Source organism: Phaenicophaeus curvirostris, chromosome 3 (genome assembly GCF_032191515.1).
Source record: "Phaenicophaeus curvirostris isolate KB17595 chromosome 3, BPBGC_Pcur_1.0, whole genome shotgun sequence".
NCBI classification, from domain to species: Eukaryota; Metazoa; Chordata; class Aves; order Cuculiformes; family Cuculidae; genus Phaenicophaeus; species Phaenicophaeus curvirostris.
The window spans coordinates 11,816,767-11,830,718 of record NC_091394.1 but is presented as its reverse complement, the minus strand read 5'-3'; the positions used below and the strand labels follow the sequence as shown (position 1 = coordinate 11,830,718).

At 37.0% G+C, this 13,952-nt stretch overlaps 1 protein-coding gene across 1 annotated transcript in view; it reads right to left on the bottom strand.

Annotated features, from left to right (window-relative positions):
* PTPN3 (protein tyrosine phosphatase non-receptor type 3) overlaps positions 1–13,952 on the bottom strand; it is a 173,690-nt gene that overhangs the window by 90,442 nt on the left and 69,296 nt on the right. Inside the window, exons 2-5 of the mRNA XM_069853382.1 lie at positions 11,497–11,651; positions 2,087–2,194; positions 1,912–1,954; positions 811–889 (exon numbers count right to left, since the gene is read on the bottom strand). Coding sequence (XP_069709483.1) covers positions 811–889; positions 1,912–1,954; positions 2,087–2,194; positions 11,497–11,651 — 385 coding nt within the window. The remainder of the gene's footprint in view (positions 1–810; positions 890–1,911; positions 1,955–2,086; positions 2,195–11,496; positions 11,652–13,952) is intronic.

Genomic DNA, 13,952 nt, shown 5'->3' with positions numbered 1-13,952 from the left:
ATTACTTAAGATGCTGCACTGTTTATATTGTCAAGTCACCGAAATTAACAAACAATGAAAATGTTACAAAAACATCAAATTAACAGGTTCCTGTGAAGTCTAAATTCCAAGCAATGTGCACCGAAAAAAACAAGTATTCACTTAAAGTTTTTAACAAGTTAATTAAAAATTGCTTACAATTCACATACTCCAAAAATCCAACATAGGTTAAAAAGAAAACTTTAGAAGTCTGCTATAAACTGAGTGTCATAGAGCTTTCTGTGTTACAAGTAATGAGCAAGCTAGAAAACAACAACTGTTACCAGCTCTTCCTAAAACAAAATAAAACTCACCCTCGGCATTAAATCCACTAAACATGTTCAAAACTGATTCAGTGTCGACACAAAAATTCTAGCAGACTCAGGGCATGTACACAGCTTAATATTGAACTTCCCTATTTTTTAATCATTACATCTGATTAACTAAGAGATCAGAAAAGAAAAGGAGGAAAACACGGTAGGCAAGTACTTTAAGCAATGAAGTGTTCAACTAAAAGGAATCCAAGCTGCAAATAAAACAACTGCCATCATTGTACTAGCTTATATTTCGGCTGGTTTTGTGGAGTTGTGTGGTATGTAAAGCAGAAACCATTTATTACAAGCATTGAATCAAGCCAATTCCATTAAATTACATTAATTCCAAACATATTTAATACAAAGAGTTGTATGACATTATCTACCTAACAAAGCGTAGTTTGCCAGGCTCTGGAGATGGGGTAGGAGACCTTTACGTATTCTTAGTTCACAGAAACAAACATCAAACAGAAGTTACCTGGTTTGTTCTTGCTGAAGTGTGTTAGGATCAGGTATAAAAAACCTTACACGAAAACGAAGGGTGCAGGGAAAACCTCCTGCAATATTTAGAAGAGCAAATAAATTTTTTGTTCAAAAAAGAAAGAGCCCGAAGTTTTTATTTCTACATTTATAGAAAAAGAACAGCCACATAGAAATCTCATGTATTTTTCTTGCAAAACAAAATGAAACCATGAGAAGTCTCTCCTGATCACCCAACATCAACTGTTGTGATGCTTTAATTTAAAATACTTTGTATGTACTACTGTAGACAAATGGCACTCTTTAGCTGTCTTTTCCTCATAAGTACTAGAGGATAAAAAGCAGCAAATTGAACCATCCGAATTGGAATAATGCTCAATTCTATCTTACATATAATTACAAAAAAAAAAAAATTACCAAGTGAACTTAATGTTTTGAGTTTCTTTCCCCAATTTATACACAATGTACAGCATATAGTATGAAAACACAGCTTAGGTTTCACAGCACAATTTGGGACAGCGTGACTCAGTCCTCATAAACTGCTATCTGACAGGGTCATACTGGCTGGCCTGTCCTCAAACTGTCCTTTCTCTTGGTAAGCATTGTTTATAAACAAGACATACTGAAATACCACATGCACTTGGAAGTGAGTGGTTGTGGTTTTTGTTTGGTTGGGTTTTTATTAAAACAAGTCTACAATTTTTCTTTATTTTACTCGAGACAAGAAATTCCCAGAACCTACATATGAAACTGCTTCTAATTCCAGTATCCAAACCCCTCTTCCTTGTCTTCCTTATCAGGAGGAACTTACAGGCATCGTGATATGACTATTGCTTTCATGGCTATGATGTCCAACACTGTTCAAAAGCCAGGTTTAGCTGCTGTTATAGCATCAAAGTTAGTGACATACCAGGTGTTATTAGTACTCAGGTAGCAGTAAAGAGATTTGCTCCAAAGACTGGCAGAGACAAGACTTGCTCTTTAAGAAAATCCACCATCTTGATGAAATAATTTACAAGAACTTTATTTATTCTAATCACAAGAATACAGAAAAGCAGAAATACACAGTTACAATTAAGGTATTAAAAACAAGTCTTACCTTTTAACTGTTTTCTAATAGGTTTGTTTGGTTCAAGCCATCGCTGTGAAATGAAAAACTATTAGATGGATTAAAAATGTTTACAAGTAAGCATTGTTTATTTAAATACATGTGTGTATGTATATATAAGTACGTATATATACATGCACACACATTTATTATTTACTGTACTTACAGGTGAATCAACCGATGTTTCATTTTGCTGTAAACCAAAATATTCCTTCTCCATCACACCCAACTGGTTATAGGTCATATCCAACAAAATCTGTCCAGTGTCTTGTTTCTGCAACAAGAAAGCTTCAGAAGTGAAAATCCACCACACATATATTTTAGAATACAACTAATCGAAGTAAACTTGTTTAGGAAAAAAACGTAACTCATGAATAAAAATATCTGCCAAGTCATTGGTTTAAAGTTTCTCAGCAATATAAGAATTTTATTCTAAAAACAAAAATAAAATGTTAGAGACTTGTATCAAAGAAACCTTCTTTCAAAAATACATTAAGCATCTGAAATTCTAATATGAATTGACATGAACTCTTGGCCTTGAGGTCGGTCCAGGAATTTACTCCTATGCAGACAAGCCCTCCCTCGACCAGTCTTTCAAAGCCACTCCCTTCTCCTGAGCTGCAGCCTGCAAGGATGGCTTACGGCCACATGGGGTTGCTCTGGCCCCTGCTGCCACCACCAAAGCTGCTCGCTGTTTCTGTATCAGTTGTCACAAGGCAAAGTCAGGATGGGGGGAAAGAAAAGCAGGAAGATGCTGTGCTCCAGCCATAAGATCCTGTACTTCAGCTCCCACCTGCCCCTCAGCCTCCACATGCTCAGCTGTCATTCAGCCACCTCGCTTTCTGCCTAGACATTCCTCAAGAGAGATATCACAGAAGAACTGGTGTAACTGGGGAATTACACAGAAAGTGGAGATCCAGAAGCGGAAGCACAATATATTTTTCCCCAAACCAAAAAAGTATCTCCATGCCATGATGCTGTAGAATGCAGATCAATCAACTTCTGCCAAAGGACAACTGTGAACCAATTCTATTAAAAAACACAACCGCAAGAAAAAACAAACTAAAATCTCTCAATAAGACTTCAATCCTAAATACACTCATCTGTTAACAAATACCTTGCACAGCTATATGGCATTTCAGGTCTAGGTTTTTATATAATTTTGCTGGAAATGCAAAAATTGGGTTGGTTCACCTAGTATCTTGAAAATATTTTGCAAACTAGTTTTTTGTATCATCATCGGAATCTCACTCTTAAAGGTAGAAATAAACTGCACACATGCCAAAAAAAATAATAATAATTAAAAAATCACCAGAGGAAACCTCTTTAGACAGCAAAAGGCAGACACTTTGTTTGGAAATAAATTTCTTCAAAATTAAGTTCTGATTTCTTAAACAAGTTTCTTAATCTCTTACACAATCTCTCGAAACAAAGGACTTCAAAGTATAAGCATGATATGTGACCACATTTTTGCAGACTGCTCCAGACTTAGTGCATAAGAGTGCTAACTTAAGCCAAGAATACAATATTGCATTTGATTCTCTGTCTAGACCTTATTTATTATACCACATTCAAAAAACAGTTAGTTTGGGTTTTGTGTTTTTTTTAAACAAGGTACCTCACTGTTGTACCCGAGTGCTTTAAATGTTAACATATTTCATAGTCTTCCCTTATCTCATACAAGCATTCTTTCTACATAAAAGACAGGAAAAGAAAAAAAAAAAAAAGATTCACACAAAACCTACCCACTTGGCCACCTTATTTTGGAGGGTGGAATATTATCCAAAACTTTCTGCTACTAGAGCAGAACTCCTTGTAGCTCATTTGTGATTTGAATGCTCAGTGTTTCTACATCAGGATCCAGATGCAAGGTAAGGTAACAAGCCAACTACTGGTTGCACCTATTTTTCTCGAGCAAGGTCTTATGTAAAAGATGATCCTTTTCCCTCCAACAGTCTCCCATCTTGTTTAATAGTCACAACAAACAGTTAAGGTCTCACAATAAATGTGAGTCCACTCGAGCCAGTGAGTCTGTGTGGCCATCAAAAGCAGCAGTTCTGTCCCCTTACTGTTCCTCAGCTGCAAATTCCTACTCCACTCCTTTACAACAAGCTACTGTTCCTTGGGATATTCAAACCACAACACTGATCAAACCCAACTCTTTTCTGAAATGGCGTAGACCTAGATCCAACCAAGAAACTGAAATCTCAGCAACAGATAAAGACCACGCCAACTAAGCATTCCTTGTTAGACACAGCCATGGTGCCGTGCAGCTGCCAGGCAGTTCTGTTCAGCACCAGCAGTAAGGTGGGCTCCACTACTGTTCTCCTTTGAGCTAAAGCAGAACCAATTCTCCAACTTCTCAGCTAAGTCTTTTCCAAGTAACTTCATTTTCTGAAAGTTAACACAGGTTTTTCAGACAGTGTCTGACTCTAGAAATGATAACGCTTAATATTTATACAGGGCATTGGTATGCTGAAAGGCCATTCCTTATAGTTATCTTTACAGAAACCAAGGCCACCCTCAAGCTGGTGGAGTGCCATAAGGCAAAAGGGTGAAAAGGGTCACACCTGCAATGAGGAGTAAGCAGGACAGGTGACCCCAAACTGACCCAAAGCATATTCCATTCCATGTATGACATACTCAGTACAAAACTTAAGGGTTTTTTTGATTTATCAGAGTCAAGGCCTCTTCTTCAATGGCCAATGTCCAGTGAGGACCTTGTCCATCTGTGTGCCCCCATCCCAATCCATTCATTCCTGTATCCAGCTCCTGAGTCCAGCCTGGGACCTTTTACTCTGCCTTCCCTGTGTGTGTGGTAACATATATTCGGGGGGGGGGGGTGTGTCAATTTATCTATTTTATTATTTTCTTATTAATATGATTATTATTTTCCTTTTTTATTATTATTGTTTCATCAAAACTGTTTTAGTTTCCAACCCACAAGTCAGTCTCTCTATCACTTCTCTTTCCCCCGGGGGGACTGGGATCACAGCTGCCAACCAGACCAGGAGGGAGGCTAAACTGTGACAATTCTAAAGACTAGGATTTGCTATCAAGAGATCACCCATATAGGTATAGAAGAGGGCCCTATGAAAACAACAGCTGCCACCCTAAACCCCTGAAATAACAGACATTTCCTGACTAGATAGATTCATCTTTAGCACTGCCTTACTATACTTACCATATTTGTTTCCCCAGGGTTGTGTTTTACAAAATGTTAAAACACTTTCAGGTGACATCACATGACACCTGCACAACTCAGAAGCTTAATTGCACCTCTATGGCACAGGCATACTTCTGACACCAGGTAAATGAGTAGTTGATAGCTACATTGTGACTGAAAGCAGTAATTACAGGGGATGAGATATACTTGCATTGCAAGAAAGCTTCCAGGCACCTCATGTTTCATTTACAAATGGGGCAGGAGAAGACCACAGAGGGCAGATTCTTCTGCTAATTCTCTCTCTGAATTTCAACACTTTTGACTTCCTTCACTCTCCTTTCTTTGCAATAGCATTATGTCCCTTCTCATTTTTTTTTGTGCTTCTGATCCTTCATCCCAACTCGGATGTCTTCACCTTCTCTCTCCAGACCCTCTCACAATCACATCCTCTCCCTTTCCCCAGCCCAGTTAGAATTGTTAAGCCTTCTCACTTCTTCCCTGTAAGGACAAGCAAACTCCCTACTACAACACTGTTGCTCAGCGGTCACAGCTCCCTCTTCAAAATGTTCCCATGGGTCTCCAAACCCTAAACCCAACTTCTAGGCCAGTACTAGGTTCCTCCACCCATACCCACCTATTTCTTTCTCTTCCCCTTCTTCATGTTTCCCATCAAACGAAATTTCTAACACTACTTTTAGGTAGCTTCTGTTCTTGTTCTCTGGTATTAAAAGCACAGAGCTTCTTCCACAATGCCTAGATCTAGCACCCACATCTGAAATCTAAGCTAAGTACAAAATGTCATTTTACATTTTTTAAGGTCTTTTTCAGTTGTTAAAATTCCCAAAGCTGAAGTTTTTGTAGCTTTTCCTCAAGAAAAATCTATATTTACTCAGCTTTGGCTTCTTCTTAAGAAACATCTGATTTAATTTTCAGCTTATACAACTACAAATAAAGTTACCATATAGCTCACGCTTCACAATATTCGATCTATTTTGCACATAAACAGTTTTGAGATCTAGGTGTAAAGTGAGACAGGCTAAGCAAGTCACATCACTGCTTTTGAATTCTGGCATCCATTCCAATACAGCCCATAGCCACAGTGTACTCTAATACTATAATGTGTCAAGTGCTTTACAACACATCATATTTTCACTACCCTCCACCATAGGAAGAGGGCAAAACAACAAAAATACAGCTCAGTTAAACTGGGCACTGGAATTAAGCTCTCCTTAACTCTGTCAATTATTCCAGCAAGCAGTTAAGACATTCTCAGTAAAGCTCTTACCCTTCTACAATGCGATAAAAAAATTGTGCACTTTCCACATTAGCCTATTCTGTTACAATGACACAAGCCTTTTAGGATAACCCTAAGAATTTCAAAGTTTTTACTACTAAGAAGGAAAAATTTCGAAGAGTTTTGCTGGTTTTCACCCTGAGATTTTCATTTATTTCATCTTCCTGACACCTACCAACCCTTACTCTGAACTGCTAGAAGCTTTGCATCAACCACCTCATAACCACACATCATTCACCTCCATTTAAATTAGCCTTGAAATATATTTCACCTTATGTTGGACTGGCCAAAAATAAATATTTAAAGCAGTCATAACCAACACCTATTACATTCTGCCTGTTCCACAATGATTTCCTACTATGTTTAGGGAGTTTAGATTAGTCAAGTTTAATTTCTAGCAAGCTACATCATTTTGAAGAGAAAGAACAACCTCATTATTTTTAATGTCAAGAAGCTGGAGTGATGAAGATCCAGTGTTCTAAGAACTGCATGAAAATAAGTGAAGACTGTTAGTTCTTTGGAGTGGAGAGGTAAATATGCAAGTAATCCTTTTCAATTTGCTAACTTCTACAAGGTAAATGGTACAAAAGGACAGTGCAACATATAACGCATCTCCCTGTCCCTCTCCTCTGCAACAGCCTTGCCCCCACTTTCTGGCAATGATAACCTTACAGTTAAGCACAGTTTTGCAAATTCAGCCTCACTTCAGACACAATACCCATTACCACTCACGTGCTGTTTGAGGTCATCATTTCCTAATTTAGTCTGTAACAGTCATCTACCACTAAACAGCCTGTATCCTTTGGTCTCAATATGCCTATGAGCTTGAACGAAGTGTCATACTTTCATTTCCACACTAATTTTACACACAGCTAATTCACTTGCTCTTCTGCTAACTCTGTCCTTTTCTCTTCCTGGAATTTGTTTATTCACCTAATGCTCTTATTCAGAACATGCAAGACTTTGTTTAGCTAGAATAAACAAAACAGCCTCTTCTTTCCTTAGGTTCAGACTTCTGCAGAGCATCCTAGTTCTATTTTCTATGCCTTCCTGACTGGAACTTATCCCTTTTGTCTGCAAGTAGCCAGGATCCACACATGACGTGCCCCAGAGGATGGCCTCGATGCCACGATTAACACTATTAATACTTCCTTGACATTAGCTTACAATTCCTACCTGGTGCACAATAGCACTCACCTTTCTCAGAAAAATAACACATGAGCAGTTTGGTCTGTGAACTACCAGTGTTCTCTTTCTCCATTGTTTGCAACTGAAAAATGAGCTTAAAAAAACCACATTACCTCATCTTATGAAAACTATTAGTTTACACTACTTATTTCCCTCACTACAATTACTTCTTGTTCAAGATAACCTATCTGCTATATATCCTGTATATATACTGTGTATATATATATATTCTGTATATATCCTGTATATATGTATATATCCTGCTGTATATACTCCTGTATCTTTTTTTTCGTTAATAATGTCTCAAACCTTACATTTTTGATTTACTGAAAAAGATTTCAACAGCAACATGCTAATGAAATTTCATTATTATCAGTGTCCTTTCACGGTGCAATACCTCCTTCTCAGCAAAATCTACCACCATCTTTTGAGCCAACTCCCAGCATATCCTGTAATTCTTCTGGATTCCATACGCTCCAGCTCAGGTTCTTCCTTTATACAGGTCAAATAAAATATTTATCTAAGCCCACAGTGTTTAGACCCACTGCATTTCCTCAGCCTCAAAAATGACTTAAAACAAACATTTACATGAGGTTAGTCATTCCAGTTCTAACTGTGAAAATATCTCCCCTCCACTAATTCTTTCCTTCAGCATTTATTACCAAGTCAGGCCCCACAAAGGGCTAAGATTAACAAGCCTGCTGTAGGTCAGATCACTTTCTCACTGTCCTCAAAGGCATCATCAGATTTCATTCTGTATTACTGTTTTCCAGTCATAGAGTATACTGATCTGCCTCAATATGAAGCTAAGGGTTTGTTGCCAGCCTGAAACTTCATACAGCAGTTATTTCAACAAGCAGGGACACAAATTAGCACTAAACAGTCCTTTATTATCAAACATTATCCAGTAGGAAAACTTAGTGATGAAGATCCAACAATTCTGCATGGTTGCATTTTAGTACGGGTGGTTTAACCTCACAACCACAATCAAAACGAACCTATAAGATTCGTATCTCTGTCCATTATTTTAAAGATACCAATAGTAATTGTTGTTAATAGTAACCATTATCTTCCTTCTCAAATACTGGAAGAAGGAGCTTAACTGAGGGAAGCAAAAATATTTCTTACAATTTGAATTTCAAGCCATACAACTTTTCTCATTATTATGCCTAATCATTTTATATCTAGAATGAAAACACGTAGTCAAAAAGCAAAAATCACAGGTACTAAAACATAAGCGTCAACTCAGAAAAACAATGCAATACAGAAGTGACCTGACACTGTAAATTTTATCCTTTCAAAAAAGTCAGTTTACTAGAAATGGGGAGGGACTCTTCTTAAGTTGTCATTCCTGGTAAGTGAGTCAAAGTAGAGCAATAATGGAAAATTCCTGCATGTTTATACCAAAAATTACAAACAAACTTACATTATTGCTCAATATACACCTATTAAACAAAACCAAACATGGTAGGTGAGCACATTCTGCATATACTAGTAGAACAACTATCATTTTCCCCATGTGGAAAGCATATTCCTTATAGTCTTAGAACTAAATAGAGGTAACATCAGAGACAGAAGTGAATAAATCTTATCACAAAATTCAAACACCTGAAATTCATTGAGAGGCTTCAAGAAAACTTAGATATAATTAAAATCAAGTGCAACACTCGGTACCAAGTGCAAGTAAGTCTCTGTGTCAAATGTGTTATTTAAAGAAAGACAGTTCCAATTCTTAGCTTATGGGCACCTCCTATTCTTTGCCTGGATGTTGGACATGTTCCAGCTAAATACTAAAAAACATAAAGAGGGAAAGACAAGAAAGGCCACCTCAGCCTTGCGAGTTAGCATAGTTTTTTATTTGGACTATAAGCAATGTAGTAGAATGTGTCTGTCTGTACTCCTACGTGAACTTGCTTGATAATAATGACCTAAGAACAGCACATACCTCAAGGTATACTGATTAACTCTTTGTGATACCATCAACAAAGATTTCAGATTCACCAAAACTGTAGAATATGCACCTTTAAATAAAAACAATGAACAAAAAAAGCCTATCACTTCACTGCTCTGTAAAAGCCAAAAAAAAAAAAAAAAAAAACCACCAAAAAAAACCCAGAAGAAAAATGGCACTGCTCTCCTGAAATTAAGTCTTTATTTACAATTGCAGAGGCTACTGATATTCTTTGGGATAAGTACTTAATAAGAACAAACTTTCAGGAATAAAATTATGCAGCTACCTTCAGGTTTCTCAATCAACAGAAAGTCTCTCAGGTTTTTTTTCTGTAAATAAAATCCACCTTCCTTCTTCCTTTGCCCAGTTTTAGGATATTGGATTTTCATTCACACTGCTACAAATACAAGCACTGGGAAAAGAAACATATTTTTCCCTCAGTATATGCCTAACTGATTCCCAGACAGACCACAGACCTGAATTAGCATTGCTCACAGACACAAAACTGAATGATGTTGTCAATTAAAACAAAAACACACAGAGGCACAAATTTCACAAAGCTTTTTTTTTTTTTTTCTGTTAATGTAAGCAGAACTTGCATCCAAGTTTTCTGAAGCTGGCTTCAAACCCTTTTAAGAACTGGACCTCACAACACAACCACAGCGCTGCAAAGCCTGTTCTTAACATCAAGGTTAGATCATCAGGAAGGGCCATCCTGGCAGATTAGTGCAGGTTTCCTCAGTACCAGTATGAAAGCTCAATATTTGAAGAACATAAACCTCCTGGTAAACCTCTTCTACAGTCAGCCCATAACATAGCACAGTAGCCACACACCCCATTTGTTTTATCCCATTTATCACATTGCACTCGCTGCTTAAAGGATGAAATAAGAAGCAACATTCACTTGTACAGTGCTGGACTTCAAGCCAAGAACTAAACCTAAAGCTGCGTAAACACACGTTAACAAGGAAGATACTTCCGTATATACTAGAATGAAAATCATCTGTTTACCTATGAAATCACTTCCATTTCACTGAATAGCTAATGGATGAAGTTAAAAAAATAAAATCAGACTGCACAGCAAGCTGTAGTACTACATAGGAAAATACAGTTTTCAGATGAAGTTTTGAGTCTCCTTCAAGAAAGCATTGCATAATCTAAGATATCCAACAATGCAGGTTCCTCAGCAGGACGCTTCTCAAACAGGGTGCTCTGGATAAAGCAAGTATCATATACACAAATTCTGCACGGTTAGATAATTCTACTGAAAATCAACTGTGGAATGAAGGCATTTCCTTTGTTTTCATTTAAATATGAACTAATACTTGTAATCAGTACTGAAAGTTATGAACCAAAATATTTACAGAATAAAATACAGTAAAGATGTGGAGTACAAACCTCCATTGATCCTCTTTCCCTCCCCACTCCCAGATAAAGAAACAACATTGAAGTACAAAAGACTAATTAGAACTGTCATACTAAGTCATGTGATGTCTTCACTAGTAACATAATCTTTTGCGTGTCAGAAAACGTGTACTGACATCACTACAAGAATTTTCTAGGCCTCCTCCTATTATCACTACCAGTCCTTTGATGGAAGAAAAGGAGGAGCACATCCAAATTTGGGAGTCCATTTTAAACATGAATTACTTATTCACAGCTTATAACAATCACCAGATCTGTTTCACAGCTTATAACAATCACCAGATCTGTTTCCTCATGTTTCCCATATCATGCAGAAGACCTTTATCCAGATACAATCTGCAAGCCATGATTTCATGTCATTTCAGTAGGTTGACTTTAAATAAAATTAAAATAGCACTTTATAAATCCATTGCATAACCAGTAATTCTTCTACTTGTAATGGCAATGCTACATGTTCCTTTGGAAATCCCGTGCCTCAGGGTCCCACATTTGATCTCCAGCTTTCAAACAAATTTTTAAGTACTTAAAAAAAAAAGTAGTTTCCAAACTTACATTGACTTTGAAGCTTTGTACTGAGCCATCCAAAAAGTGGACATTACAGATTATCTCTGATCGTGTTTTCTCTTTTGGTAGTTCTGATGCTCGTATGTTATTTATCCTCCCACCTAAGGCTCGTAAACGGGAGTTCATAACTATTGCTGAATAACCTATAAAACAAAAATTATGTTTAATAACAGCTCTTATAATTCACTATGTTTCATCTGTGTTTTTCAGAGAAAGTCATATCATGAAGACCTCATTACACCCCAAATACTCATAGTAGCAAATAAGTCTAATAGGGAAAAAAAGTTTCAAAATTAGCATGTTGTAAACCAAAACATAAAAGTACACAGACAAGTTTTCATGTCCTAAATGTGAATATTTTAAGGAGAATCACAGGTAACCGCTGAAATGTATATTTAGGTTAGGCATGGGCCATCACCTTAGTTTAAATCAGTAAAACCCCCAAGCACCTACTGTAAAGTAGGACAGCTTTGTAAAGACAAGTTTTTATCATCTGTAACTAGTAAATCCCCCATTCTCATACAGATTTCCTACCTATTTCTATATTTACCATACAAATTTCACTACAATAAAACAATTCTGTTTGCTTTCAACTAACAAAACAGTCTTGAGTTAATACAGATCATGGTCTGTCAAACAGCATTTTGTTTCCAGAATACAAACACCATATGTAAGGCAAGCAGAATTAACGTTAAAAGCGTGTCAATATTTTACAGCCTACCATACATAAATTCATGAGCCCAGAAATTTATACCCCAGAAGAAAAACTCACAAAAAAAAAGTTTTTTTGTGAGAGTTATTTTCCTTTTTGGAAAAATCTTCATGAACACCAAAACTCTGAAAAAAACAGTTTTCACAATTAAAAAAAAAAAAATATAGCTAACCAAAACCCACTCAAACAGAAGAAAAAACATTCATTGAAATAAGAGATGAATTAAATACAGTCAAGCCTGTAAACATTTCAAGCCTCTCTTCACTGGATCAGTTTACCAATTAACATCACAGTATATAAAGCCAGTTGGCAAGTGAAGCAGGGGATAGTTTTCCAGGTTAATTACCATACCAATTACCAAATCATACCTCACTTATTAGAGGCTAGATGCAAAAAGACTTGCATAATATGAGTGTTTCCTAGACTGCTGGCCAAGCTAGACAGGACCAACATCAAGACTACTTTGCAATCTCCTCTTATTTGTGTATCTGCCTTAAAACACAGACTGGCTTTTCTTTTACGCAGCTAAGGAAATGGAACAATTTAAAATAAAATCACTTAAAATGATGAAACATCATGTCTACTCACACATCACTACAAAAAGCAAATCTGAAATGCATGAAGAGCCATGAGACAAAAATGTATGGGGCACCAAAGACAACAAAGCAGTGCAGTGATCCATCCTCGCGTAATGATGTGTAATCTACACTTAGAAGCAGCTAAAACAATTCCCTCTCACAGAAAACAGAAGTCAGACACAAAACCATTCAACGAGTACACTCGCACATTTTCTTGTCAGCCAACTGATAGTTTTCTGTTGTACATTTTCTAAAATCAAAACTGTTAAATTGCCAAGTCTCATTTATTTAGCCAGCACATTGAACTTTTTGCTAGGAGATCACCAGTATTTTCCTATTCTTTCCCAAAGGTGTGGGATTTTGGTTTTGTTTGTTTGAGCTCTGTTTTCTTTTGTTTTTAAATGGCTGTGGGAGGAATAGGAGATCTAGGTGAACTCTGAACAGTATTTCTATATACACCATTATACACACCTATTGCTTTGAAATTGCACCTGATACACAGTCTGCAGTGAAAAGAAATAAAAAATTAACATCCTGTGATTATCTAGAAAATGATATTTCTTACTCAGGAATGGTTGTTGCTAAATAGACTACAGAGGTATCTAATCACCAAAGACACACAAAAAAAGGTGAACACGTTACAACTGTATATGAAGCCTTCCACCTCGCATTCTCTAATTTTCTAGCAGTTAAGTTTTAAACTACTTATACAGCATTGTGTTTACCTTTTGAAAAAAAAAAGCCAGGTACATGAATTATACTGCACAGTCTTTTCTCCCCTTTTCATCCTCAGAGGTCAAATAAAACCTTGCAGAGCTTGCAGAAACAGCTCTCTTTCCACTAGGCTACTGACAGGTAAAAGCAGAAGGTTATTCTTCGCTGTGGGCCAGCCACTAGATGAGAAAGGAAGACTTGAGAAGCCAGATTCAAAGCTTTGTCAGCGTCAGCTTTGGGGCTCAGTCTGCATTGCAAACACCCAACATTCCTGGAGATTACAGAATTCTCCGCTCTTGGTAAAATGCTGTTTAACCGTTTTGCTCATGTTCCCCAACCTTTCTCACCTGCTGTCTCCAGTGCTCCCTATCTTACATGTTCATCGTTCCCTTTTTCTACATATTCTACTTCCCTTTCACCTTAGCTGGGCTTCAGAGAGC